The sequence below is a fragment of the Hippocampus zosterae genome, chromosome 16, assembly GCF_025434085.1.
Source record: "Hippocampus zosterae strain Florida chromosome 16, ASM2543408v3, whole genome shotgun sequence".
Classification (NCBI taxonomy): Eukaryota; Metazoa; Chordata; class Actinopteri; order Syngnathiformes; family Syngnathidae; genus Hippocampus; species Hippocampus zosterae.
In genome coordinates this window covers 10,259,042-10,285,170 of record NC_067466.1, presented here as the reverse complement: position 1 = coordinate 10,285,170, position 26,129 = coordinate 10,259,042, and the positions used below count along the sequence as shown (strand labels likewise).

At 43.5% G+C, this 26,129-nt stretch overlaps 2 protein-coding genes across 7 annotated transcripts in view; both read right to left on the bottom strand.

Moving 5' to 3' along the window:
• The window catches only part of LOC127588109 (vascular endothelial zinc finger 1-like), a 288,931-nt gene that overhangs the window by 246,804 nt on the left and 15,998 nt on the right, over window positions 1–26,129 (bottom strand). The window lies entirely within an intron of this gene.
• On the bottom strand, window positions 140–24,983 carry ksr1a (kinase suppressor of ras 1a). 4 transcript variants are annotated; one of them, XM_052046659.1, is made up of 21 exons: window positions 24,167–24,982; window positions 13,710–13,850; window positions 10,434–10,581; window positions 9,857–10,346; window positions 8,272–8,453; window positions 7,634–7,703; window positions 7,420–7,503; window positions 7,200–7,261; window positions 7,014–7,123; window positions 5,738–5,906; window positions 5,415–5,456; window positions 5,090–5,138; window positions 4,898–4,964; window positions 4,082–4,375; window positions 3,768–3,964; window positions 3,454–3,550; window positions 3,172–3,305; window positions 2,847–2,978; window positions 2,609–2,744; window positions 2,395–2,528; window positions 140–1,361 (listed from the first exon to the last, which is right to left on the bottom strand). In XM_052046659.1, exons 1-21 carry the CDS (start codon window positions 24,380–24,382, stop codon window positions 1,355–1,357), a joined length of 2,961 nt encoding a protein of 986 aa, XP_051902619.1. In that variant the 5' UTR covers window positions 24,383–24,982; the 3' UTR covers window positions 140–1,354. The 4 variants fall into 4 exon arrangements, with proteins under 4 accessions (XP_051902619.1, XP_051902618.1, XP_051902621.1 ...); XM_052046658.1 differs by having other exon boundaries at window positions 4,898–4,967; window positions 24,167–24,981; XM_052046661.1 differs by lacking the exon at window positions 5,415–5,456 and having other exon boundaries at window positions 24,167–24,983.

The window sequence follows — 26,129 nt, the reverse complement described above, 5'->3', positions numbered from 1 at the left end:
TTTTCAGCAAATAAACACTTGAACCACCCCGCCGCCCACTCATAAAAAACAAAAAACAAATATTGCAAGTAGACAAATGCCAGCAAATGCTTTACTCGATATTAAAAGCTGCATTTGGGAGGGCAAGAAAAGCATGTCGTATAGTCATATGATGATCCTCATTTTATTCTTTTCCATGGATGAAAACAGTACCTGCATGTACGGAACGGTCTTCACATGCAATACAAAAATATGAGTTTTTATAACATAAAATTAAAAAAAAAAATTAAAAAAACAAACATGTATTGGCCTATTTTTTGTTAAAAAAATGTACAGTCTTTATACATGACAAAAATATAAATATATATACATCTGTATTGGCGGAAGTGGGCCGTATTGCAAAAAAATTAGTTGATGCCTTTTACATAGAAAATGTTTGTACAAATGTTCGATCGTCATAAATTGCTGTACATTAAATAATGTATTTACAGCATTTACCAACGGATTTGCAACAATACACAAATTAACCCAGCATGTTCCAGTCACACACATACAAACACAATGCAAGCACAACTGCAAAAAACACACACACACTCAGAGGAGGCAATGTTTAAGGAAGGTAGGACACTTTTGCACCCGGTTCCTGATTTTTTTTCCCCTTTCCTCATGAAGTCCCTCCTCAGCTGTTTGAAATAACTAATCTTCTTATAAGGTGCACTTGACAGCTTAAAAAAAAAAAGAAATCCAGCATGTATTCCTTTCCCTGGGAGGATGTTGAATGAATAAGAGGGGGAGGGATATGCAATTAAATGCTCAAGAAATCAATGGGCGAGTGTTGCGGGGTCACCAAATTAGCACAGAACAAAGAAGCGAATGTTTTCTTTTGAAAACAAATGCCACAAAACACTGCAATGGTAGGTCCACCAAATTACAAAAATAAAATACTGTAAATCAAAAAGGACCTTTTGCAAAACATGCAATCACTGTTCAAAATGGAGCCTAATGAACTGAGAGGCTTTGGACACACCACGCAAGCGAGATCGGTTAAGGGTTTCGTGGTGCATTTAATGTCCTGCAAAGTGTGTGTGGGCGTGGGCGTGTGTGTGTGTGTGCGGGCGCGCATCATGTGGTAACAACCAAAGCCTCAGATTAACCCAAAGGAAGGGGAGGAGAAAAAGTGTGCTACACATCAGTCCAGTGATGCTCTCTTTTCAAACAAGACGGAGACAAGTGTGTGTGTGCGTGTGTGTGTATATGTGTGTGTGTAAAAGTAGAGTGTGTTCGAGGCAATGCTTTGAACAATCCTGTGGGCGTTAAGGATTCGGGAGCATGCAAGGCAGACCCAGGCTTTGTGTTGCATTGCTTATGTTTGCCGCTACAACCTGGACGCCGACAGGAGACAGAAGAGACAAAAGAGAGCAAAAGGAAGAGGCGGTCATTAATTGACGGTTAGTCAATCGGTTAAAAGCACAGATTGGGAAGATTCAAAGAGAAGCAGGGCAGTAAACACACACTTGCAGATTAGGAATGTATTAGTCCATCTCCAAATTATTTCTTTGCTGTGGTTTTTCGCTTACAGGAAAGTGAAAGTGAATGACGCAGAAGAAAAGAAGGACACATTTTCATATATTACTGTTGAAAGTGAGCTGCGGCAACAGGTTGTCATAAAAAAATGCGTAAATACTATGATGAAATTACTATTATTATTAATACGATTATGAAAAGCACAAAATGAGTGATGCATGTGAAAATTTGAATTAAAAGGATAAGGAATTACTTCTTCACCGACCACATTTTGAGTGAAAGCATTTTTTTTTTTTTTAGATCTAAATAATTTATAGACAAGTTCCACGCAAGAAGGCCGGACGGAACCCAGAATGTAACACAGCATCTCAGAAGTATGAGGCAGGCAAGCTAAACATTGCGATACATTGCAACTTGCCGTTCACTAAATGCACTTTACAATGTATATTATTCCTATTCCCAACAATTTGGAGAAAACCTTTGTACCATTCTAAATGACCCTCGGGCATCATTTGTGGGACATACATAAAAAATGCTTTGAAATGTAAACACATGAAAAAATTGAAGGTAGCTTTTTTTTTTTTTTTTAAACACTATTTATTTAAAACGTTCTTTCAGAAAATAGTAAATTTGCCATGAAAAAAAATCCCTTTAACTCCAAATGTGGCCAGAATATGATTATGGATTTATTTTCTCTGAAGAATCTCTGTAAATTGTCAAAACCACATTACTGGCATATAAATCATCATTCAATTTAAGGAGCTTCTCTTTCATATAAACTGCAAGGATAATTTTGTGACTGAGTCAATGCAGCAAAGAAACCGTTTCCCTCCCCCACGTCCCTTTCGGTCCGGAGCGTTCATCTGGCTCGCTGACTCGTGGGATACCTACTCTGCTGACTTCCAGAAGTGTCCCGGGTGAGACAGCCTGCGGTTGAGTTTGGGCAGCTTCTCCAACATGTCAGCCAGCTGCGTGAAAGGGGGCCGCTCCCGCAGGTCGTAAGCCCAGCAGGCCGAGAGGATCTCCTATAGCCAGAGAAGACTCTTTGGGTCAGAACACCGACCGATTCCCGAATACACTTGCGCGTCTGACAACTCGAACTCACCGTGACCTCCTTCCCCAGGCTGATCTCTGACAGGATCTTGTTTATACCTTCTCCACTGCCCACCTGCCAGATGGTTGCTTCCACGGGCTGGTTGGTGATTGGCCAGTCCCTTACTTGGAGCTCGTACCAAATGGTGCTTTGAGAAAAAAAAAAAAAATGGGGGAGGAACCAATGCATGATTAATTCTTTCATGTCTGGGACAGGCGGTCCCATATCGGTGCACCGAACGACGTCTTACCCAAAGGCGTACACATCTGCCGCGTTGGAGAAAGGAAGTCGGTCCTCATTGTTCCCCGGACTCATCTTACGCACTATTTCCGGTGCGAGGTAACAAATCCAGCCATGTGGAAGTTTGAGTTGATTCTCCCGCCTGAAAGAATTTATGAAACAAAAAAGTTGATTTGAATTCAATACATTATCTTAATGCAGGCAAAGAGGACCGGAAGGTGTTACGTCATGGCACAAAACAGCAGGACTGGAACAACAACAGAACTGGGCACAAACAGCACCTTAAGACAAATGCACAACGACTGATGCGGCTCAACTACTACGACTCAACATACCTGCCTTCCTGAACGACACCAGAAATCCCAAAAAGGCCAAAGTCTGTGATCACGACCTTGTTGGTATCATGAAAGACGTTCTTGGACTTCAAGTCTTTGTGGACAATGCCTTTAGCGTGCAGATATCCCATTCCCTATATTGGGAGACGGTTTATTACGTTTCATCATAACATTGTTTATTACACGCTATGAAGAACTGGCTGGCAGCTCAGTGTATTAAGTATTTATATCGAAGACCGCTTATGGAGCAATTAAAACCGAAATGAACCAACAAGAAACTACCTTGACAATCTCCTGGGCGATTTGTCTGGTCTTGTTGATATCCAAAGTGTTTTTGCTATCTCGCACAACTGAATAGAGCGTCCTCCCTTTACAGAAACTGTGAACAGAATGAAGAAGGATTGCGTTTAGTTATTTTATTTACGTATTTGTCACATGCCAATCTGATTGCAATGTACAGTAAACAAAACAATGTCAATGTGAGCTAACGATCGATAACGTATCGTATAATTATCACATGTCAAATCAGATTTGGAAAACTTGGACCTGCAGTGTAAATCCAGCCCGGTGTGGTTTGATTCTGTGGGAGTTCTCACCTAGTGATGATAGCTAAGTGAGGTGGGGCCATGCAAGCCCCCATGAAGAGCACCACATTCTCATGTCTGGTCTGCCTGTAGTTCATCACCTCCTTTTTAAAGAGCTTCAGGTGGTCCTGATTGTTTCCGTCAATCTCAAGAAGTCTGATCGCCACCTCGCCGTGCCACCGACCTTTATGCACCTTGCCCCAGCGGCCCTGGTTTAAAAAAAAAAAAAAAAAAAAAACATCTGAAAGTATTCAAACTCAAATTTCTCCATTGTACAGATGTACTTACTGAGCGCAATGAATTTGAGTCTGTTTTTGCTTCCTTACCTTCCCTATGAGTTCTCCAAGGTCCAGTTGCTCAAAAGGGATGTCCCATTCCTGCAGATAGACGCTGGTCTGGCTGGCTTTGCGAGAGATGGGGACCTTCCATTGGTTACCCCGCGAGCAGGGAAGATCGTCCAACTTGTCGCTTTCGCACTCGCCATCAGAGCCCATGTTCATCCGGATCTCCTCGCCATCCTCCTCGTCCTCCCCTTCATCGCAAATCTCCTCCTCTTCCTCCTCATCGTCCTCATCCAATTCAGGGTCTTCATCTTCGACCTCAATGTCATCATCTCCTTCCTGGAAAGGGGACCACAACTTGCTCTTTAAATGGATTCAACTCAGAAGTGTAGAGTCATTTTGATCAGGGTTTACAAACGTTTGGTTTTTGGGCCCACTTTGGGTCTTATTTATTTTATTATTGGGTCTCCCCCAGGAATCAGCAGAGAATCTGAATTGGGCATAATGCCCTGCAGTGTGACATCTGGCTGCCGGGATGAAAATTACATGGAAATGTCATATTCTGCACCACACCCTCATCCCTGCGAAATGGTTTCAATTGCGAGGAGGGCTTTGAAATCTGCGGCAACTTCCGTAATCGCGGAATCGGGGATTCCTGTGGGAACTGAATAAATAATGTGTTCTTATTAATTGATCAGGACATAGGCACAGAATTACTCGGCAAAAGGGTTTCGGATTTATATTTCCTTTCAATCACATTTGTTGTGTTTAAATGTCAATGCATTTTAATAAATGTGAGTCCTTGCAAAACCATCATTTAATTGTCAGCATTTTGTGTATTTTCTGACATTCCAGTCATACCTCCTCATCTTCATCTTCATCTTCGACCAGATCAGCATGTATGTCCTCTACTGACTGCACAATTTCACTGCTGTAAACCAATAACAAAATCCAATGAAAAGTATTCTCACCATTCTAACATGAGAGATGAAAAAAAAATCAACTTCTCGAATTAGAGTTAGGAATTCAGGAACGAAATGAATCAAGTCTTACACTGTATCTTGGAGGATATCAGTATGCAAAGTGGCAGGGCCAGAGACGTCTGCGAAGGAAAACAATACTCAAAAATATTCCCCTCAGTCATTTATTTGTACCACGAAAACAGAAAAATGGAAGAGTACATGCAAGTTCCAATTATCACCACCAGATGGCGGTAAAACATCATATGTACGGAATAGAGGCGCTAATGCACATGAGTATGACACTGTGAAACCCGTTCAACGACATGCAGCAGACGATAGCAGCTGCAGGGTATCGCTGATTTTGCACAGGGAAATGATGGGAAGGTGACAATGCAGTATGACATGTTGGGACTCACCGGGGAAGATAAACTGTTGTCTATGCTGAAAGTAGCAGGCAGCTTTTGTTTAAAAAAATAAATTAAAGTCGGAAAAGCCAGCAAGCATGGCAAAGGGGGGAGAGAGAGAGAGAGACAGAGAGAGACTCATGATTAGAGGTTATTTTTCATTTTTAGAAAGAATTTTTTAAAACGCACAACCATTATCGGTTTTCAATGTTAATTCCAGAGAGGTAAGTAAAAAAAAGAGGGTTCTTTTTCTTATTAATTCATAGACCGTATTGGAAGTCATGCTGGCATGTGTATTTGGACTTTTTGTCTCATCATTAGGGCCAGTGTCGTACCTGGGAAGTTGAAGCGGCTGTCCCGATGGCCTTTGGGCGAGGGGTTGGGTGGCGGCGTGGCACTCGGAGGGTTACTCTGCTGGAAGGGCGCCGGGGAGGAGGGCGTAGATGAGGTCGTAGAGGACGGATTACTGCTGGAGTCGAGCTGGTTCAGGGCGGGAGGATGATCCTGCTGACACAAGCCACTCCGTTTAGAAATCAGCCTAACGTCACACTCACAGGACACTTTATTAGGTACACCAGCACAATCTAATGTGAGCTGCAGTAGGCATCTTGTTGTTAAATTGAAATATTAAAAATACAGTTCGGTAATCCAAGTCAAAGCAAACGACAATCACAGTAATAAACAGGCTGTATTATTAAATCGATACGGCTCAGAGTATGAATCTGCACTCATGATTTTTTCAAAAAGTATAATTTTTCTGGATCTGAGATTGTGTAGATATGCCAAATGTGTGCAGGTACACAACTGTACAGGTGATTCAAAGCATTTTCAATATACAAGAAAAGTTCAACTTTTCAGTCGCTCAATTCTCAAAAAAATGAGCGACTTTGTATTGACTGAGACGCGCCTCTAAATAAAATTCATTCAAGGTAGAATTGAGGGGAAACAATAAATCTAATATTCACTCTCTAATGGGCACAGAGCAGTGGTAAGTAGACAGACGTCAGATGGCAAGAATCACCTGCATAACTATTTGTCTTTCACACCAAAGCAAACAAACCTGGAACATCCAGACGTAGAGGACATCTGCGCCAGTGTGTTCTGAATTTTCACACATACAAACACTTAAGTGCCAGACAAGAGACTCGGGTCTGGCGGTTGGATGCTTCACCAATCGGGAGAGTGAAGTGAGATTCATGGCTGTTTCAAAGCATTAGACATTTTATTCATTCATTCATTCATTCATTAATTAATTCATCTTCCGAGCCGCTTGATCCTCACTAGGGTCGCGGGGGGTGCTGGAGCCTATCCCAGCTGTCTTCGGGCAGTAGGCGGGGGACACCCTGAATCGGTTGCCAGCCAATCGCAGGGCACACAGAAACGAACAACCATTCGCACTCACACTCACACTTAGGGACAATTTAGAGTGTTCAATCAGCCTGCCACGCATGTTTTTGGAATGTGGGAGGAAACCGGAGCACCCGGAGAAAACCCACGCAGGCCCGGGGAGAACATGCAAACTCCACACAGGGAGGCCGGAGCTGGAATCGAACCCGGTACCTCTGCACTGTGAAGCCGACGTGCTAACCACTAGACTACCAGACATTTTACCTTTTTGGTAATGGCCTTTGGTAGTGTACCAAACTGTGGCGGTTCGGGAGGACGGTCCACTGGGTTGTTTATATCTGATGGCACAGACTCGGTCCTCCGGATTTTGGCAACTAGAACAGGAGACATTACAATTCTTTTGCGTCTCGTCGTCTGTTACCCGCAGGAGAATACACAAAGTAATCTTACTTGGAAGAAAAGAAATTCTGCAGGATGGCGCCTCCTTGGTGCACTTGTTGTGGCACTTTAATCTGCACGCAAATAAGAAACAGACCAGAAGAAAACTAGGTATCACATCGTATTTCCTAATTAACTTATTCAATACCAGCCAATTCTGAACCAAGTCTGAAAAGACGTTTAAAAACGTCTTTGGGAGTGAATGAGTTCATATGAAAGGGGCTCAACTCACCGACAGTGTTTACACTTAACTCCAAACATCATGTTCTTCTGACACACCTGACACGTCTGGGAGAGCCAGGATTTGGTGGAGAACCTACAGAAAAAGAACACATTCAATTAATTCTATTAACCAAGGCCTCCTGTGGGGTGACGATACATAATGGGAGATAAAACACAGCGTTCTATTGATTCATATATATATATATATTTTTTTTTAAAGCCACCTGTGTGTGACTGCAAGGCCGATGTCCCTCCTCACAGCTTGCGGAGAGCTGCGGTGAACTGGTTTGTGATCTAGATATCACGGGAAAGCAAGAAGCGGAAGAACATGACATGCAGTTACGAGATGACAATTTGCCACTAAAACAGAAGTCTGCACAATTTATCAATATTCAACTACAGTTCCATGACAACTTACAGGCGCATACCATGTAAACTCCAACGCATTATAAATTCTGTTTTGTTCGAAAGGAATTCACGTAATTTTGTCTTTCAGAGAATTTGATTTGTCTCAGTATATTGTGTTTAAAAATGTTCTCATTTTGTACGCAAAAGAATTTTTTTTCCCATGACTGAGCAGCCCTACTAAAACAATGCAGTCAAAATTCTGCCCGATGATGATGATTGAAACTGTAACATTTATTTAGTGAATGCAAACACTTTGTTTTTCTTCTTTCTTCTTTCCACCCACAATCTTGCTGCTGTAAACTGTTAATTTCCCCCAGTGTGGGACAAATAGAGGTTATCTTATCTGAGGTTATCTGTCGTTTGCAGTAGCATACGTAAGACCACATACCGTGAGGCGGTCTTATAATACCTGCTGAATGAGTAAGACAGAAACAAGCTAATACGCAAAACTCACTTTTGATGACGCTATGCTCTTCCAACAGGGTCGGTGTAGCAGGAAGGGTGTAAGGCGCAGTGGTTGCAGCTGGGGACACCCCTGGGGTTCGTACAGGAACCGCGGGGTAGCGAGAAGGCGTGTCTTCATGGCCATTCCCGTTGATTTGCATATTCAAGAGAATTTTGTTCTTTTTGACACATCTGAAAGCAGGGGAAAACCAGGTTAAAATAGTTTACCAATCAAGAATAGGAGCGTGTTAAGTTTCAATTGGAGTCATCCCCTTGAGTTCGAGACAGAACGTGGACCGCATGGCTTCAAGCGTTTGACGCAGATTATGTAAGCGGGATTTGAGGGAGGCACGTTTGAGTGGCTAAACAGGACCGGCACGGGACAGGCAGGGTGACAACCCCGGCCAGCCAGACAAAAGCCTCAAGGACGCAATTCTCCACACACGCTGACATGTGAGCAACCAAGAGCGGGCAAAAACGGTAAAAATATTCGGACATTGGAACCGAGACCCATTTCGCACAGATTGCTAACGAGACCGTGCAAATGCGCGTTGAATCAGTTGGTCGCGTTTTTAAATCAGCCTTGGAGATAGTTTAGCCTCCCGATGCACAGACATGATGTGATGGATAAACATGGCACTAGTTTGTGCCTGTGCATCCCCCATCGAAATAGAGCAAAGTAGAGGGGAGAAAGATTGTGCATGTATGTCTGTGTGTGTGTTTGACTTGCTACCTCTGAGCATTAGTCCGAGGAAATACTTCCTCTTTGGACACGACTCATAATCTCTGGGAATCGGAGCGGATTAGCCCCGGCCAAACATTCCCAGTAAGAGTGTGTATGATAGAGGGAATAGAAGTGTACTGAAAGGCAAACTGACATAAAAACAGGACAGATGCTTTTGTTGTCAGTGTAATGTAGTTGGTATACACACAGTAGATATGGTGGACCTAAAAAGTCTACACACCCCTGTTCAAATACAAAGTTTTATGTGATATTTAAAAAAAAAAAGGAATAAATAAATTCCGTAATAATTTATTTTCCGCCATTACTGTGATATATAACATGTTCAATTCGGTAGGGCAGACAAAAAAACTGCAGAAATAATGTGGCTGTCCTAACTGCGGACGTGTCTGTGTCCGGAATTAACAAATCACATTGAAACTCGTGTTAAAAGGGAGACTCCTGCAAGCATCTAAAGTGCCCAAAAACTGTTCAAGTGGGATGTTCCAGAGTTTTAAACTTCAGACCGTACAGCACAAGTCATGGTAAGCAGTGATGGAGGGATCTCAATGCTTAAAAAACATCAGCCAGGAGAACGGTACAAAGGACTGTTGCATGCATAGATGTGGAAACATTTGTTTAGGTCATATGAAAGCAACTTGCCAAAATTTCAAAAGGCATGTCTGGTGCCAATACAGCACTTTTCAGTGCTCATCACTGTTACTATTGATGTGCGTATAGAATGGTGGCAGTAAGAGCTTTGGCGTGTGCTTTACTTTCCTGAAGCTATCGTTAAAGCTTGTAAACCACACCACGAGGCTTGAAGCAAATCTCACCAAAAGCAATAATCTTCCAACGTGTTCCGAGTACCTACTTGTTGGTAAGTGGGTCTTCGATGCGATTGCCCAACTGCGATTCGTGACTTTTGCTGCGTGTGAGGGTGATGTTGGGAAGCAGATGGAGCACTTTGCGGGACGGAGGCGGCGGGGTGCATGGAGGCTTCAGTCGGTGGCGTCGTTTTGACGGTGGCGTTGCGGGTGGTGTGGAAGTGTGTCCTTGGAGACGGCTGGAGCGAGCTATGGACATGGGGAATGCGTTGGCGAGGGGGCTTTCGCCGTGTAGGTGTGGAATCTGAGCCTCGGGCGTGGGCACCGCTGACACAGAGCCGGAGCGAGGATGAGGAAAAACAGCGCATGGGGTGGAGGGCGTGGAATGGATGGTGGACGGGCGGGCTAGAGGCGAGGGGCTGTGCGGCCGGAGCGGGTTTCCAAGGCTGGAAACCTGATCGGCAGTCAGGAGAGACCCGCTGTCCCTCCTTGCGGGCTCGGACAACCAAGTTGTGCCGTCTTCTTTCGGTTCACCTCCTGGACCACAGACAAGAGTGGAATAATACGCTCTGCATCCATGGAAGGGACATTAAACATTGCGCAGATGGGAGCAAACATGCATACCGGCTTCAGTTGCACTCTTGAGGCAGGAGAGGGCAGCACTTAGGCGGGCACATTCTTCTGAGGTGAAGCTAAGCCTTCGCATTGTGTCCCGCACTTGAGTTCCTGCCATCTGCAGTAAGGCATCCAGGGAGAACTTCACTTCCACTGCCTACACAGAAGCAAAACCAAGGAAAGAAAATGAAGATTTGCATTAAAAAAAAAAAAAACAATAGATAACTTTAAGAAAGCACAACAATGCTCGTTCATATTACTCATAGGTGCCTACTATTTGGCTAATATGACTTAATAAATTAGAAAAAAAATCAATACCAGCCTTTTTGCTGCAGTTAACATTTTACTGGAAGGGATATGCAGTAGGTACCACCTATATTTGCGCCAGAGAACAGAGATATGACCGGATACAAAAATTTCAGAATCAGAAGGAAACAAGCGCGAGCTCGGTGAGCTTAGGATGTTGTTTTTGGACATGGGAAGTGCGCAATTGCTTATCAGTCAGGTCAAAGCCGCGCTTTGACAGGGCAAACAGTGATCATAGAGCAAGGGGCAATGTCCTACACGCTGAGGTGTCCACTGCGAACAAAGGAAAGTGCACAAGCAGGCAAGAGAGATTTTGGAGTGAAAGTGGTAAGAGGGGAGCAACACCCACCTTCTCAATCATTTGTGATGACATACAAGTTACGTGACTGTGAACAGTACATCAAGTCATCAAGGCAATGCCAAACCAACCAACATAGACATTCTTTGATGGAAAAAAAAAACATGTCCATTGATTTTGTGATTTTATTATGATCAACCATGATTAAAATATATCCCTACCTTAAATGGGTGGATATAATTTTTTTGGGTATATTCGTAAAACAAAATGACTCCAGCTTCCTCCCACATTCGGAAAACATGCATAGTTGGTTAACTAAAATGTCCCTGGGTGAGAATGTGAGTGTGAATGATTATTGGTCCACATATACACTAATTTGTAACCCTGAACAGGATAAAACTGTAGAAATCGAAAGGATGGATGCCGACGTTCTGCTTTAGGGGAGTACGTGAGATCATATTGGGTGCTTGTTTGACAATAGGCAACGATTTGAAGTTGTCGGTAGTTAAATGTTAAATGACAAGGTTCATTGCACCATTGCATTGGCGGCTTCTGTCTTTTCGATGACTTTTGCTTACACAGGACAGCACAGGCAAGTGGGCCAGCGCCAGCCTTTCTGTTTCCCAAATACCAATACAGGACGACATGACAGACATGGCCTCGAACCAAGGCCTGGATCTCTGAATAAGGTAAACAAAATAAAACCTCTCTATTGTGTAACTCCAAATGAGCAAAGCTCCAGTTCTCCTCGGGAGAATTGCATAATGTGTGCCTGTGGAACTCAATTAGATGAGGGAAAAGGGCTTTATGATGCTTGGAAGTAGGATGCGATGCAGTTCTATGCAACACTTAACGTACAGTATGTACAGCATTTAAACATACCTCTGTTTGGTGCTGCCTATCATCGGAACCGTATTTTTTTAAAAACGGATTATTAGAGAGATATACACTGTTGCACAGTACCTCTTTCTGCATGTTAATGTGACATGTTGATGCAAATAAGTAATTGAAATATATGTACAGTGTTTTAAAACCAGGAAGGGTTGTGAGAATATGCATGAAGCAAACTGAGCAAGTAAAACGGGAATATTATGCAGTTAATAAAATGTGGCAAAACTGAAAAATGATCATTTTAAAGTACGGCGGGTTGTATTAAAGAAGAACAAGCAAGCGAAACATCCTCGCTGATCATGTTACAGTGAGGTCACAACACAAAAGCAAACAAGGACAAGAAAAACATACAGTAGCTGACAGTTTGCAGCTGCACAGGAAGGAAAGCAAGTGATGGGAGAAAAAAAATGGAAGTAAAATATGACTAACAAATATGTTGAGGAATGACAGCGACACTGAATTTGCCAGGGAGCGAAGTGAAAATGAATGATGCATTTCGTTCAAGTATGAAAAGTTTAAAAGTAATCAGGCGCGAGTGGAATTCGAGTAAAATAAGATCTTTGGAACAGGATATCTTTCTTTCAAGACTGACTGAACACGTAGCTTTCTTTTGTGTATAATCAACAGTATTTCATTCATTCATTCATTCATTCATCTTCCGAGCCGCTTGATCCTCACTAGGGTCGCGGGGGGTGCTGGAGCCTATCCCAGCTGTCTCTGGGCAGTAGGCGGGGGACACCCTGAATCGGTTGCCAGCTAATCTCAGGGCACACAGAAACGAACAACCACTCGCACTCACACGCACACCTAGGGACAATTTAGAGTGTTCAATCAGCCTGCCACACATGTTTTTGGAATGTGGGAGGAAACCGGAGCACCCGGAGAAAACCCACGCAGGCCCGGGGAGAACATGCAAACTCCACACAGGGAGGCCGGAGCTGGAATCGAACCCGGTACCTCTGCACTGTGAAGCCGAAGTGCTAACCACTGGACTACCGGGCCGCTCAACAGTATTTATTGCTGAAATTAACATTGTGGAAAGCGGCAAACTATTTTTCGTGCCTCAAACATTTTTCTGTGGTGCAAACTGTTTAAATTTAGTAGTTATGTTAATCTTAAATTAGCACCGTTAGTATAAGTGCGGGCGGCCCGGTGGGCCAGTGGTTAGCGCATCGACCTCAGAGTGCAGAGGTACCGGGCGGGTTCAGTTACAGCTCCGGCCTCCCTGTGTAGAGGTTGCATGTTCTCCCCGGGCCTGTGTGGGTTTTCTCCGGGTACTCCGGTTTCCTCCAATATTCCAAAAACATGCATAGCAGGCTGATTGAACACTTAAATTGTCCCTAGGCGTGAGTGTAAGCGTGGATGGCTGTTCGTCTCTGTGTGCCCTGCGATTGGCTGGCATCCAGTTCAGAGAGTCCCCCGCCTACTGTCCGAAGACACCTGGGGATAGGCTCCAGCACACCCCGTGACCGTTGTGAGGATAAGCGGATCGGAAAATGGATGGATAGTATAAGTGGTACCAACACTATACAACAACATGTGAATCCAAATTGGGATTGTGGTGCTGTGGGGGTCTGCACATGATGCAACAAGCTAAAACATTCCCAGTGATGCTTGCGGTGTCGTGAAAATAGTGCAAAAGTAAATAGGAATGAAAAATAGAACAGAAAAACAGGAAATGGGAAAAAAATGGACGCAAATTCACACATCTTGTTGAGCAACCAGCCACTTGCATCGTGTGAGAATGACACACTCTTTTAATAAATGTAATGCGGACAATATGAGCCTACCTCGATGAGTTCTGGTCGTAAATTGATGGTGCGGAGCCAGTCTCGCAGGCGCGGATAGCTTTCCAGGTTGTCGGGCCTCTTGGTCTCTGGCACTTTGAGCTTGAACTGCAGCTGTTTACAGATGTACTTCACCAGCTTCACCTGCAGGGAGCAATAGAGGACACGACACATGAGGGAAAGGGCCGGCAATAGAAGAAGTTGTGGTTCACGGAGCGGGACACAGTCAATACATCCTGTATTAGCTTTTCCGTTCTAAACTCCACAAACCTGCTGTAACAACACCACTCGACATACCTGCAGTGTGTCTTTGACCCAATTTCACAATGCCCCCAGTGTGCAAGACACCTTTTGAAAGAATACATTCACGACTATATCTGCACAATTTAATGTGGCTAATGCCCCCCCCCCCCATGAGCCACATTAAATTAGGGGGGGGGGGGTAATGAAGATTTTTTTTTTTAAAAAGCAGTTTTGATACCCTATAAAATGCTTAAATTGTCACATTTCGGAGGATTTAAATTTTGATACATGGGGTAACGATATGATTCGACAATGGCACATTTTCAAGTGGAACAATTCGTTTCAATTAATACGTAACAACATGTAAAAGCTCTCCAAAGGCCAAAGTATTCAAGTTCTTAAGGTCATGTTAAAACAGACTTCAAACATGGAATGAAGGCATACTTAGATCGCAGAGCGGTCTTGTGAGTGAGTATTGTATGCATTACAATGAACACCACAGTATTGGTTTGCAGGCCAAATTGTGGATCGGATCGCGTGTCCCCCTATCGTGCAGTCTATCTGCATGGGTCCATTACAGCAGGCGGCACCTTCGGATGAGCCGTGCAACACCAACAACCTCTAAACCGACAAAAAAACCACCTCTTGAGTCTCTGAGCATTGAATAGGAGCACGCGTCTTTTTCTGTTCATTCAGTTCTCTTTGTGATAGGCAAAGAGTAAAAACTCACACTGGGAAAGGCTGGCCTTGAAACGTAAAAAGAAAAGAAAAAGCAAGAAAGACGTTGTGGCGGCGCACAAAAAGCATCTTTAGTGGAGGTCAGACACTAAAAAAAAAAAAAAAAAAGATTGTGTCAGCTGTCTGCTGTAGAAGATCAACAAAGATTTTGTACTGAATGGAAATGTCTTATGAAGCAAACTTGGAAGAGTTTCCTTTAACACTCAAGAGTTTATTCTACTACTGGCCGCCAATATTGATTGACATTTCTAACTACGGTAAACTAAAATCTTTTAATTTCACACGAATGAGGGGAAGCTACATTGTCCCGCCTCCCTCAACAAATTCTCTAATCGGCCACACCCGCACAATCTAATGCTGTGCATTATTCGGTATAGTACGATGAGAACCACATCTCGGCGTCAATGCAGCACAGTTGAACATCCTTACAAACCATAGTTAACATATTAACATGTTAAATTAACTTACCGCATGGAATAATTTGACTAAATGAATAATGTTCAGTCGAGTGGCAGTCTGATTGGAAATGACAGCATAGCATCGTCGCATGCAAGACTAAGGGCAACCATGTTAAACTTGCTCCTTAGATTTCTCTTACATCTCCATTTTCTTACAGGCTGTCACCCTTATATAGATTTTTAATTTTTTTTTCTACCTACACAAGAAAATAAACTGCAATAATTGTTTCTTGTGATCCGGATGGAATACAACATCCGTGGGCAAATCATACCTCACTTGAAGCGGCTAACGAGCTAGCCCCCCTGTACTCTACTGCGGCCCCGTGACGTCAGGTTACCTAGCAACCCCTCTTCTGAGTTGTCAGCAACATTTCAGTGGGATTTTCCCATGCATGTGAAACACCGAGTGCTGACAAAATGCAACCCCACATATAAATGTCATCATGTGGCTCTGCGCAGCAACAGAAGAGCTCGGGCATCTTATCGGAGCATTTGACTCATCTATTATCTTGATAAACAACACAAGTGAGAAGTCCCCTAGTCCCTCATTAATATCAGTGAGATGGCATTTAGGTTGGGTGCACAAGCGTGTCAACAAACCACGATAACAACAGGCCTCCTCCATATTATTTTTGGTGCAGGGTAGCGAAAGCAGCTATTGACGCGTGGCCGGGAGGTGGGGAGACAGATGGCGTCAGAGCCCACCTGTCAGCCGAGTTAAACGGCACCATGGCAACGGCCTAATGCTGTGGAGGGGATGAGTGACAGCCAGCGTGTTAGCCAGGACAGGAGAAGAGAGCAAAGAGAGATGGTCCCAGCAGCAGCCCGTCTGACACAGCAGACTCGGCCTAGCAGAATCCACCGCTGCCCCAATTGTTCCTGACGTTTGCTGATACGGGCACACGATGCCACCTGCCAAGGGAAGTGCGACCCTGACGAAAAACCGGGCAACAAAATTCTGTCCAAAGACGATATATTTACACAGGGAGATCAATGAATTTTCGACGTGCTGTATCCCATTTCTATTTAGCGACGAGTCGAACGCAGCTCTCATTAAAAGGCCAAAGCAATTTGTCACGTCCGATTAACCCTAATCATGAAACACACCTTTATTGATAAGCATCTTCTCCATACAGTGGGAACTCTTCGACTGAATGCCTCTGAGGCACGGGCATCAAACGCAAAGCCATCAGCCGGATCCCACCAACCATGTCAAGCCTGACATCATTTAATGAATGGAAAATAAGTGAACTAATTTGAAATGGCATCATGTGAATATCAGTTTGGAAGGGGGGGAGAGGCAGGAGGGGTGTGAAGAGCATGATACCAACGCAAAATCCCTTGGCATCTTCTCATTCTTAATTCCCTAAAAAAAAAAAATAAATAATAACTATTGACATTGTACTTTCCTAAAGGCAAAAACATGTTTCATTTGAAGTGTGTTAACTCATTCAGTACCAGCCAATTCTAGACCAAGTCTGAAAAGACGTTTAAAAACGTCTTTGGGAGTGAATGAGTTAAACATGTTCCGATTTACCAAAAAGCAAAAGCAGTTCATTTTGCATTTTGTTCCCTTACTCTATCCATTGTGAACAGAACCATGAAATTAAACCCAGAGTATGATTTTGGTGCACCATGACACTGCTAGCGATGACGCATGACAACCGTTCATTAAGGCTAACCACAACTACAATGTGGCCCACGATAAAAATAAGGTCAAGACATTACCATACCGCCAACAAAGGATTGACGAGTTCTACTTTTACACTTACCGGGATTCCCCCCTACCACCAAAAAGGGCCAACCACTCCAAAGTAATGATCTCTTAAATGCGTCAAGAAACGCAGACTCACACGCTCACCATCAAATCTAGGGCAGATTGCCTTGTTGTTATTACCGGTACTATAAAAAATGTTTAAACTGCCTTTTACAGATTTCTAATCACAAATTATTAGAGGTGTGTGTTTCAGCCATAAACGTCTTTCGCTAAGTCCATTTGCTCACCCGTGACATCGAACATGACAAGCAGTATGGAAAATTGACGTATGGACAACACTGAACCTCTGCAAGCTCATGAAAAACGTGCATGACGTTGTGTATTTTAAAGAGTGCTTGATGTGATCGTCCGAGTGATTCTTCATTTTTTTTTCTAATGGCGATTATGTATCAGTCTTCAAGGGAGCAGAAGCACACGTTCCAGCCATCCTAATACAGGGACTGCTTTCAAGGACAGATGGCCCATTTTAGGAGCAACTCATGACGCACAGTTTGAAGCTGAGCTAAGAAAATGTGTCAGGAGATAAAAATAGTGCAGCCAGGGAGGCCAAGATAGGCAGTAGTTGGGTCACATGACCTTTAAGGGGCAAGCACCCGCTTGATCATCTCGGACAATGGCCTGCATGGTGCCCCTCCTCCTCCATTATTGTTATCTCCTGAGGTCGCCGACCTCCAAAGGTTGGACTTCTAATTTGCACATGCATAATCGAGCAAACATATAAGCAGTCACTGCGAAACAAAATGATCGTATTATTCGATCTGTGGGAATGTTGAGTTAAAATGCACACGTTGGAGAATAGATGGCCTTTTGACGAGCAAATATACGTTTGGAGCAAAGATATACGCCCGCCCGCCCCCTCTTCCCGCCGCAAAATTACAAGACACAACTAATCCTGGGTGGGTTTAAGAATAGATCAAGTCCTGCCTACACGGTTTCCACTGTTTTGCAGGTTCTCGTCACACGCTGCGGCTCAAAACGGAAATAGAGACAGGGTCAGTGCCGCTGCAATCACTAACGTCATGCTTCCTCAGTATACACACGTGAGCCACGTTCTCCTATTGTTTTCTCCTTCGTCACACACAGAAACGCATCCACACACACACACATGCACAAACAACCACATACACAAGTTGTCATGTCATCAGCAGAGGCACTGGCTTTGATTCTCCCCTCCACCCCCTCCCCCCACCCCCCGCCTCTCCTAGTCTCTCTTTGCGCGTCATTTGATTTTCTTATTTAACAACCTACCCTGAAAATGCGGAGGAAGAGAAGATGTCTAAATATAGATGCAGCCAAAACAGCTCACGCTACATGCGCACGGCAAGGGCTCTCTCCCGCACAGAGGGGAGACAAAACACAGTGACGCCACGCTGTTTTGACGATCGCCGCCATGCAACGCCACCATTAAAACGAGAAGCTCTTGAATTTCGTTGGTGATCAATACCTAAATGAACAATAATTACCCGTTATGCATTTAAACACAACACGGATAATGAGCAGACCTCTTGCAGGTCCTTTGTTGCATGCTCACGAGCCGTGCAGACATTTTGACCTGCTTTAAAAAAAGAACGCACAGGCTCCAAGGGGAGAGAAAAGTGGATATGAAGGGAGCCAAAATCAGAAATCTATGAAGAGGCACAGTACGAGTAGAACGTAGGCAGCATAAGAGGCAGACAGAGGCCAGACTGAGTGGGATTACCACGCGTAAAGTGAAGTAGCGGTTTGCACTCCATGTGGAGAGGCCGATATCATTATCCTCTCACTGGCAAGGCAGAACAACACACAGTTCAAGTGGAATAATAAAGCTGTCTCAATGAGCACGTCAAGTGAATTGGAGTCACTCTTGATTACACTCCAGCGCAACACTGAAACAAGGCCGCTCCGCGCCACCTGTGCGAGAGCTACTTTGACCTCACGGCGTTCACTCGGTGGCATTAAAACTCAAGCAGGGATGCCATCTCCATCCCGACTAATTATTTGCGACTGAACAGTTTGGCGTAGCGATCTGGACCTTTCTATGCCGGTCCCAAAGTTCAACCTGACACACTCGATCCACCAAACCCATGATGAAAAGAGTAAAGTACAGCAAAATGGTATGGAAAAGGGTCACACCTTCCAAAAACTTGAAAGCAAATTGATGAGACAAAGTATAGTGCGGAAATATAAAGCCAGTGATTAAAAAAATGTGTTAGGGATGCATTTTTTTTCCACACACATAAATAAATGGACAGCTGCAACATTTAGCAGGTACTGCTCATCCATCTCGTTGGTGTGTGGGAGCGGCAAGCAAATGACAATCTTGCAAACTGAATTTTAATCATTGCGGAACTTGATAAGTAGAGAAATCAAGAAAACAGGGAATGTCCCAAATGTGAAATTTAAAGTTTTTCCACAGACCTTGCCATCCCCCTAAATTAAGGTTGACCATTTTAATCCGTGCCACGATATGTGTTCGAACAACTTGGTCAGAAATAATATCTTAAAAATTGATCGATTATATTTTGAAGTTAATGTCAAACCTTTAACGCACCCATCACACAAAGAACTGAAATGAATTCAGCTGTCTGGAGAAGTTAAAAGGCATAATCGCACTATTTTGGTGACTGCATTTCATTACATAGAGGAACGCGTTGAAAAAGACATCTGGAGGCAATGCTCCAAACTATCTGGCTTTTAGAATGTGAAATCACAAAGAGATCTCAAACAAGAAATGAAAGTGGCAAGAAGCAGTGCCAGTAAAGACAAAGGAAGTTGGAGCGCTGACAGCACCGCCCTGCTAGCCTCAGCCACTTGAAAACACAAATGCTGCAAGACCACCTGAGCACTTGGCTCGGTAGCCGAATGTTACGACCGGCAAATTCATTCATCAGGTCAAACCACAAGGTTGAGATTAATTGTTCAAGAGAGAAACGGGCTGTAGTTCACTATTATGGAAGGAACGTCACCTCGATTAATCAATGAGCAATTCGGTCCGAAAACCAAGAGTTGCAATCAGCACAGACATACTTGAAGGATGAGCAATGACTGAATTTGTCTTAAAGAATGATGCATTAATCACGAAGGAATTCAGATACTTATTCCAGAAAAATGCTCCGTTTTGCATTTCGAGTGACGGTTTATGAACCGGGGAGAGGACACATTGGATATATATATTTTTTAAATTCTTTCAACAAGTGTATATTTTGTCAGCAAGAAATATTTCTTCAGCTAACCTCAGGAGCAGCAATCAACAAAACTATTGGTGGATAACTAACTTCGCTATCAACGGCAACTGTCTTGAATAAAAAACACAAAACAAAACTCAACTCAACATTCAGATTTAAACAAAATAATCCTTGGCAATCGCCCGAACTGCTTGGCGTGAAAAGCGTTCAGAAACAATACAGGAAGCTTGACCACCCGATTGTCTCGTGAGAGTATCGCAACAAATCGTCGTGGAAGACAGCGTTGCTCAGGAAGTACTCAGCCATATCATATCGGTTTCCAGGGTGACATGCATGCTTGGCCTGCTGAAGGATGGCGTCTTCTAGCAGAACATCAACAGGAGCCGGGGATTGGCTTTTTATGGTAGGGGTGGGGGTGCACAACTGTACATGGAAGCATTGACATTGGCTTTAAACCTATTCGGAATGCACGGTAAATATCAAACTGATATTAGGGGGGGAAAAAATGACATAACACTCATTGCACCAATAAACAAAACGTGCACTGATAAAAAAAATAACGTCATCGGTGAGCCATTTGTTATATGGCTTTCGTTTTCCCAGAGCGATTGATTTGAACGGTTTTTGTTTCCTTAAACATCACCAAGCGCCCGGAGGATTTAAAAATGTCTTGCACTTGTGCTCTTTTCATTTGGTGGAAAACACGTACATCAAACTTAGTGCTTGCATCACGCACGACAAATAACCGAAGATTTGCCGGGTAAATGAACATTTGGTATGATTTTAATGTGTATTTATGAATATATTTTAGTATTATATTACCGCAGTATTAGTGAGGCAAAAACGTGTAGTTTTGCCTCACCGGTTGACTTCTGGCAAGAGGCGGGGTACAGCCTGGACAGGTTTCCAGTCAATCACAAACAGACGAACAACCATTCAAATTCACACTAATGGACAATTTCAGTTTCCAGAGAACATTACAAAGAATGCATGTTTTTTCTTGGGAATGTGGGAGGAGGTCAGAGTACCGGGAGAAAACAGACTCAAGCATAGGGAGAAGATGCAAACTGCTGCGAAGCAAACTTCCCCCGTGCTGTTTGTGCTGAAATCAATACAAGGACATATTGTATTTGTCCAGCTAACTAAAATAAATTAAAAAAAAAAAAACATTGACATTGTGACAAGCTGTGACATTGTTCCTAACAGTTCTATTTATTGCCATGATAGTAAATATAAATAAATAAATACATAAATAAAAGAGGAGCACACAAACAGATCCCATGGAGGCCTCAGATGGAAGTGACCCTCGAGGAAGGTCACATGGGCCTTACAAAGAAATGCATCATACGGTTGCAAGGAATTCAAGAATGTTCTTATGCTTATGGATGATGAGGACATGAAATAGAATCAAATGATTGTTTCCGACGTGGTCAATATATTAAAGGAGTGAAAAATTGTGCAAATAAGGCAATAGCGGGCAGGTTAGAGGGGATCTTTGACGGAGAATGTATGACTGATTTTTTGGGGGGAAGTTGTGCTAAGGATATGTGCTGTCGAGGCATTCAAGGGGAAGTCAACCCGAATTTTTTTCTTTACAATATGTTCCCTGAGCCTTCACTCGTCAAAACATGGCATTCTCATTCATATTTTGTTTGTGGAATATGAGTTAAGCAGCAAAATCCACCCGTTTTTTAGCCATCTCAGGTGGCGGCCATTTTGCCACTTTCTGTCCGCTGAAAATGACCTCACAGTTGTTCAGGGATCAGGTGACGACCAATCACAGCTCACTTATTTTCTGAAGCTGAGCCATGAATCATGTATGTTCACTATATGCAATAGGTATATACTGCACAAAAGTCTGATGCCACCACTGCCTTTGTTTTTACGCATCTTTTCTAGAGCATTTCAAAACCGGTGCAACATAAAAAATGTATTTCAAAACCAAACTACAAGTTTTCCCCTTTGAAGTAATAATACCTCAGTGTCCTTTCTGCCATGCCTTCATACGCTACTCCTGTGATGATTCTACTGGAATCTTGATTTGGTCTACATCTTTCAAACAGGTCCCCTTGAAGCCCGCCTTAAGACTGTGGAAAAGGAAAAGAGCCTAACGGAGCCAGGTCAGGTGAGACGTGAGCTCACTCAAGGATGGTGACATTCTTGACCAAGAACTGTTGGATGCTCAGAGTATTGGGAGGAGGTGTGTTGTCATGGTGGAGCAGCCCCAAGTTGTCCTGCCACACCTTTTGCCTCTTCTTGCACACTTAATGACGCAAATGGCACAGGATCTCTTGTTTGGCATGCAGGTTGATTGTCTGGCCCAATTTGAAGGGGGAAAACTTTGTAGTTGTTCTCTTTTTTTTTTTTTTTTTGTCACAACAGTCCTGGAGGTTTTTGACACGCCTCAGATAAACTAGTAAAGTAGGACAGATAAAATGTGGATGTGTATGCACAACCAACAAAACTACACTTGAAAAAATGTGCTGCGTTGACTCAATTTCAATTTTGTCACGTGGTTGCACAGAATAAAACCATCTGAATCCAGATAGATTTTTTTAAGTCGAAAGTGCATCTACTTTAAGATTATTTTATTTTGTGCAACTGTTTGATGAAATAAAACTGAGTCAATTCAACCAGCATTTTTTTTAAGTGCACTTCCAACTACTCGTCCACTTCCCTGAGACATAACGGCATCTCCCATCTGTTCCTAATCCTCATTTAACCAGGAAGTAGCCTGTTAACGAATTCATATAGGGACAAAAAAACAAGACAAAGATGGTGCTTCAAGAATTTCTTTCGCTTTCCTGAACAGTTGAGGCCTGACAGACATGTGTGAGACTGAGTGATGGGTTCTAGTTATTAGGGCATTGCTAAAAGAGCAAATGAAACGGCGGACTAACACCGTTGCACAGTAATGTACTGTATATTATTATTATTATTTTTTTTTTTTAAATATATATATATAGCATGTCTGTCTCACAGTTTTAAGGTTCTGGTTTCAAATCTCAACTCTGGCATTCGTGTTGGGAGTTTGCATGTGCTTGTTTGAGTTCTTGCAGGGTACTCTGGCATCCTCCCACATTCCACATGCATGCATGTCAGGTTAACTGAAGACTATACATTTTCTATAAATGAGAATGGGAGTGCATGTACAGTTTTCTCTCTATGTGCTCAAAAATTGGCTGGCAACCAGTCCAGGGTGTACCGCGCCTCTTGCTCAAAGTCAGCTATGATAGGTGCCGGCGATGCAACCCGAATAAGGGACAAGCACAAACAAACAATGGATGGATGGATGGCCTCCAACCAAAGAAAACGACATAGCAGAATAGATACTTTGTGCACTTTCTACAGTAGTTGAATGAATTAAACGGGTCAGTATATGAGGGAAGGTTGGCGAAAATGAAATCTAACAAGTCACTTTTATGACTTTATGTCAGCTAAACACTAGTGTGAAACGTACATTATATTAAAGGGAGTGCACCAGACGAATTTGAACCCCGAGCTACTGATTTTAAGTTAAATGATCAAACATTGTATTCCAAAATAAGGCGTGCATCCATGGCACATAGCAGACGAGAGCGTGGTGTGGAGAGGCCCAGCAAAAAAGCAATGTCAAGTCATTACAACGCCGCATTCAGATGCATGATAGCTTAGGTTGAGCATCGAATAAAACAAGAACATGTTGTGCAATTCGTTTTTCTTTTTTGTTACAATTTGTTCAGCGTGGGGGCCTCCATGAGTCTAGGCTGCAATACAAGCACAGCATGTGCGGAGCATGCAGTTCTATTAATAAGAGCAGATTATTCAATATTAAGACGAGATGAATTGTGCTGCGAATTAAACAATGGGGGTTCCTCAGAGGAAAAAAGCAAACACGTCACCCCATTTAATCAAACGCAAATATCAATAACAATGATAACAAATATTTAAAAATAAAACTACGTCATTTTTGGGGGTGCCTACAAGCCCAAAAGCCTCTGCGATCGACGAGGCGTACGTCTCGGCTTCATGACTGCGCAGTTTGACCAGGCTCACGACGGTTGGGACGGCCTTTTGTCACTGCTGAAACATGCAATTTACCTCCAGTGTGCGGATTTCTTGCTGCGTGAGGTCGTTGGACGCGGCGCATTTTGTCCTGAGCCCCTGCAAGCTGGAGATGGAGATATCAATCATGTTCTGGATCAGTTCGCACTGGTGGAGCGCGGCCATGGCAGCGTCGCCCCCACCGCCACCGTCCCTCTCCGGCTTCTCGCCACTCTCGACCATGTTCCCGCCGATAGTAGACACACTATCCATTCCTCGGCATTTGGGCTCGGCTGGGAGGGCTTGAGTCGAAGCGTTACTGGATAAAATCCGACATATGCAGCAGCCCCAGTGAACTATTGTGACAAGAAGCACCTGACCGAGCGACTGTCCCCAGCTTCCGATCCGGAGTGTGATCGAAGGCAATGTATCTCGTTTTCTTTAAATCCAGTGAATATGATCGATGGAAGGAGATTGTTGAAAAGCTCCCTCGATGTGACGTTTAAGTCCGTTGTTTCGCGACAAGAGAGTCTTCTCCCCCCCACGCCAACAGACAGTTATCTGCTAGTGGCTTTCAGCGTCTGTCAGCTGTTAGGAACATCATGGGGAGAGCGGTGCACTCTGGGAAATGTAGTCTATAGGGCGTGCCTCCCCCCCCAGCCGGTCCGCCCATGGCAGACGAGTCAACTGTTTTGTGCTCCAGCTGTTAGATGTTAAAGTTGCCACTTGAGTCAACAAACGGCAAGACAACACAATGTGAATTGGCTGAGCAAGAAAAACAAATCAGTAAACATTTAATTGACATGAATATAATATGCCAATGATTGACGAATTGGCTGTAGTACTCACATATGTTGGTTTCATGCTCCACCTCTGTGATTCCCAACACAATTTTTGAAAAAATGAATAACAAGAATTAACGATCTATCAATGCCAGCAACATAGAGTGAAAGGCAGAAGATAAAAACGAGCTGTGGATTCACCTGTTTCCATTCAAACATCAGGACAAGTCATTGCTTCCTGCGAGTAAATCAGCTATAAAACAGACCCGGATTTTACACAGATTTTGATCCTAAATCGAGACGAGATGATCATGATTTCAATATTTCATACATTGTGTGTGTATGTGTGTGTGGGGGGGGGGGGGGGGTTGTAGAGAGGGCGCCGGGTGCTGTGACATTTGTAAAATGGGCTTTGCGCAAAAAATTGTTTGGTATGAAAGAAGCCTATAATACATGGTGTGATTAACTGTTAAGATTGGGATCCAGGCCTTCTCTCAGGTCCACCTCACAAAAACCCATAGAAACACTCCATCTTTTATAAATTACCAGTAACTCAATTTCTCATCATGCACTGTACTGATACATTTTTGACATGAATCATACACACAACCCCCCCCCCCTGCTATTCAGTTAACTCTTTCCAGTCACCAAACAGCAAACAAACACCATTATATTGGGGACACACAGCCAGGGACAGCCTTCTGGTGCCTCAGGGAGCCACCGACATGACTGGCTCAAGGGCACTTCAGATGTGATGGCCCGTGCCAAAGGGGGGCTCGAGCCAAGGGTCCTTCAGTCACGGGCTTTATTTTTAGCCACTTGGCCACGGCTGTACCAAAAGAGTGAATGCCATTATTCAACTCGAGTGCAAGCGAGCCACATGACATCACAGGGTAGTCAGTGTAGTGAGGCTGTTGGGGGAAGAGGGGGACCCATTCTACTACATACTGTATGCACTCTTATATTTTGATAAAGATTCATGATCAAAACCATTTTTGCACAGGATGGGATTTTGCAGACATCTCAACAGGTGGTGCTCAACATCATCACTCTTTCTTCCTACTGATCTGTTTCCACACAGAATGGAATCAAACAAATGTTGACAAAATGTGACCCATTCCCATTTTATTGCAAGTTCAAGATGAAGCCGTTCATCCTCGTGTGGAGAAATAGGGTGCAATATTGGTACACTCACACACACATCTCATTGATGCCATGAGGGTGTGATGTTCATTCTT

Coding starts and splice junctions, on each gene's coding strand:
- ksr1a (XM_052046658.1), bottom strand. CDS start 24,382: ATGGATAGTGTGTCTACTATCGGCGGGAACATGGTCGAGAGTGGCGAG. Junction 13,851..24,166: donor AAGAAATCCGCACACTGGAG/GTAAATTGCATG, acceptor TGCTCCCTGCAG/GTGAAGCTGGTGAAGTACAT. Junction 2,529..2,608: donor GCCTGGGGAAGGAGGTCACG/GTGAGTTCGAGT, acceptor CTCTGGCTATAG/GAGATCCTCTCGGCCTGCTG.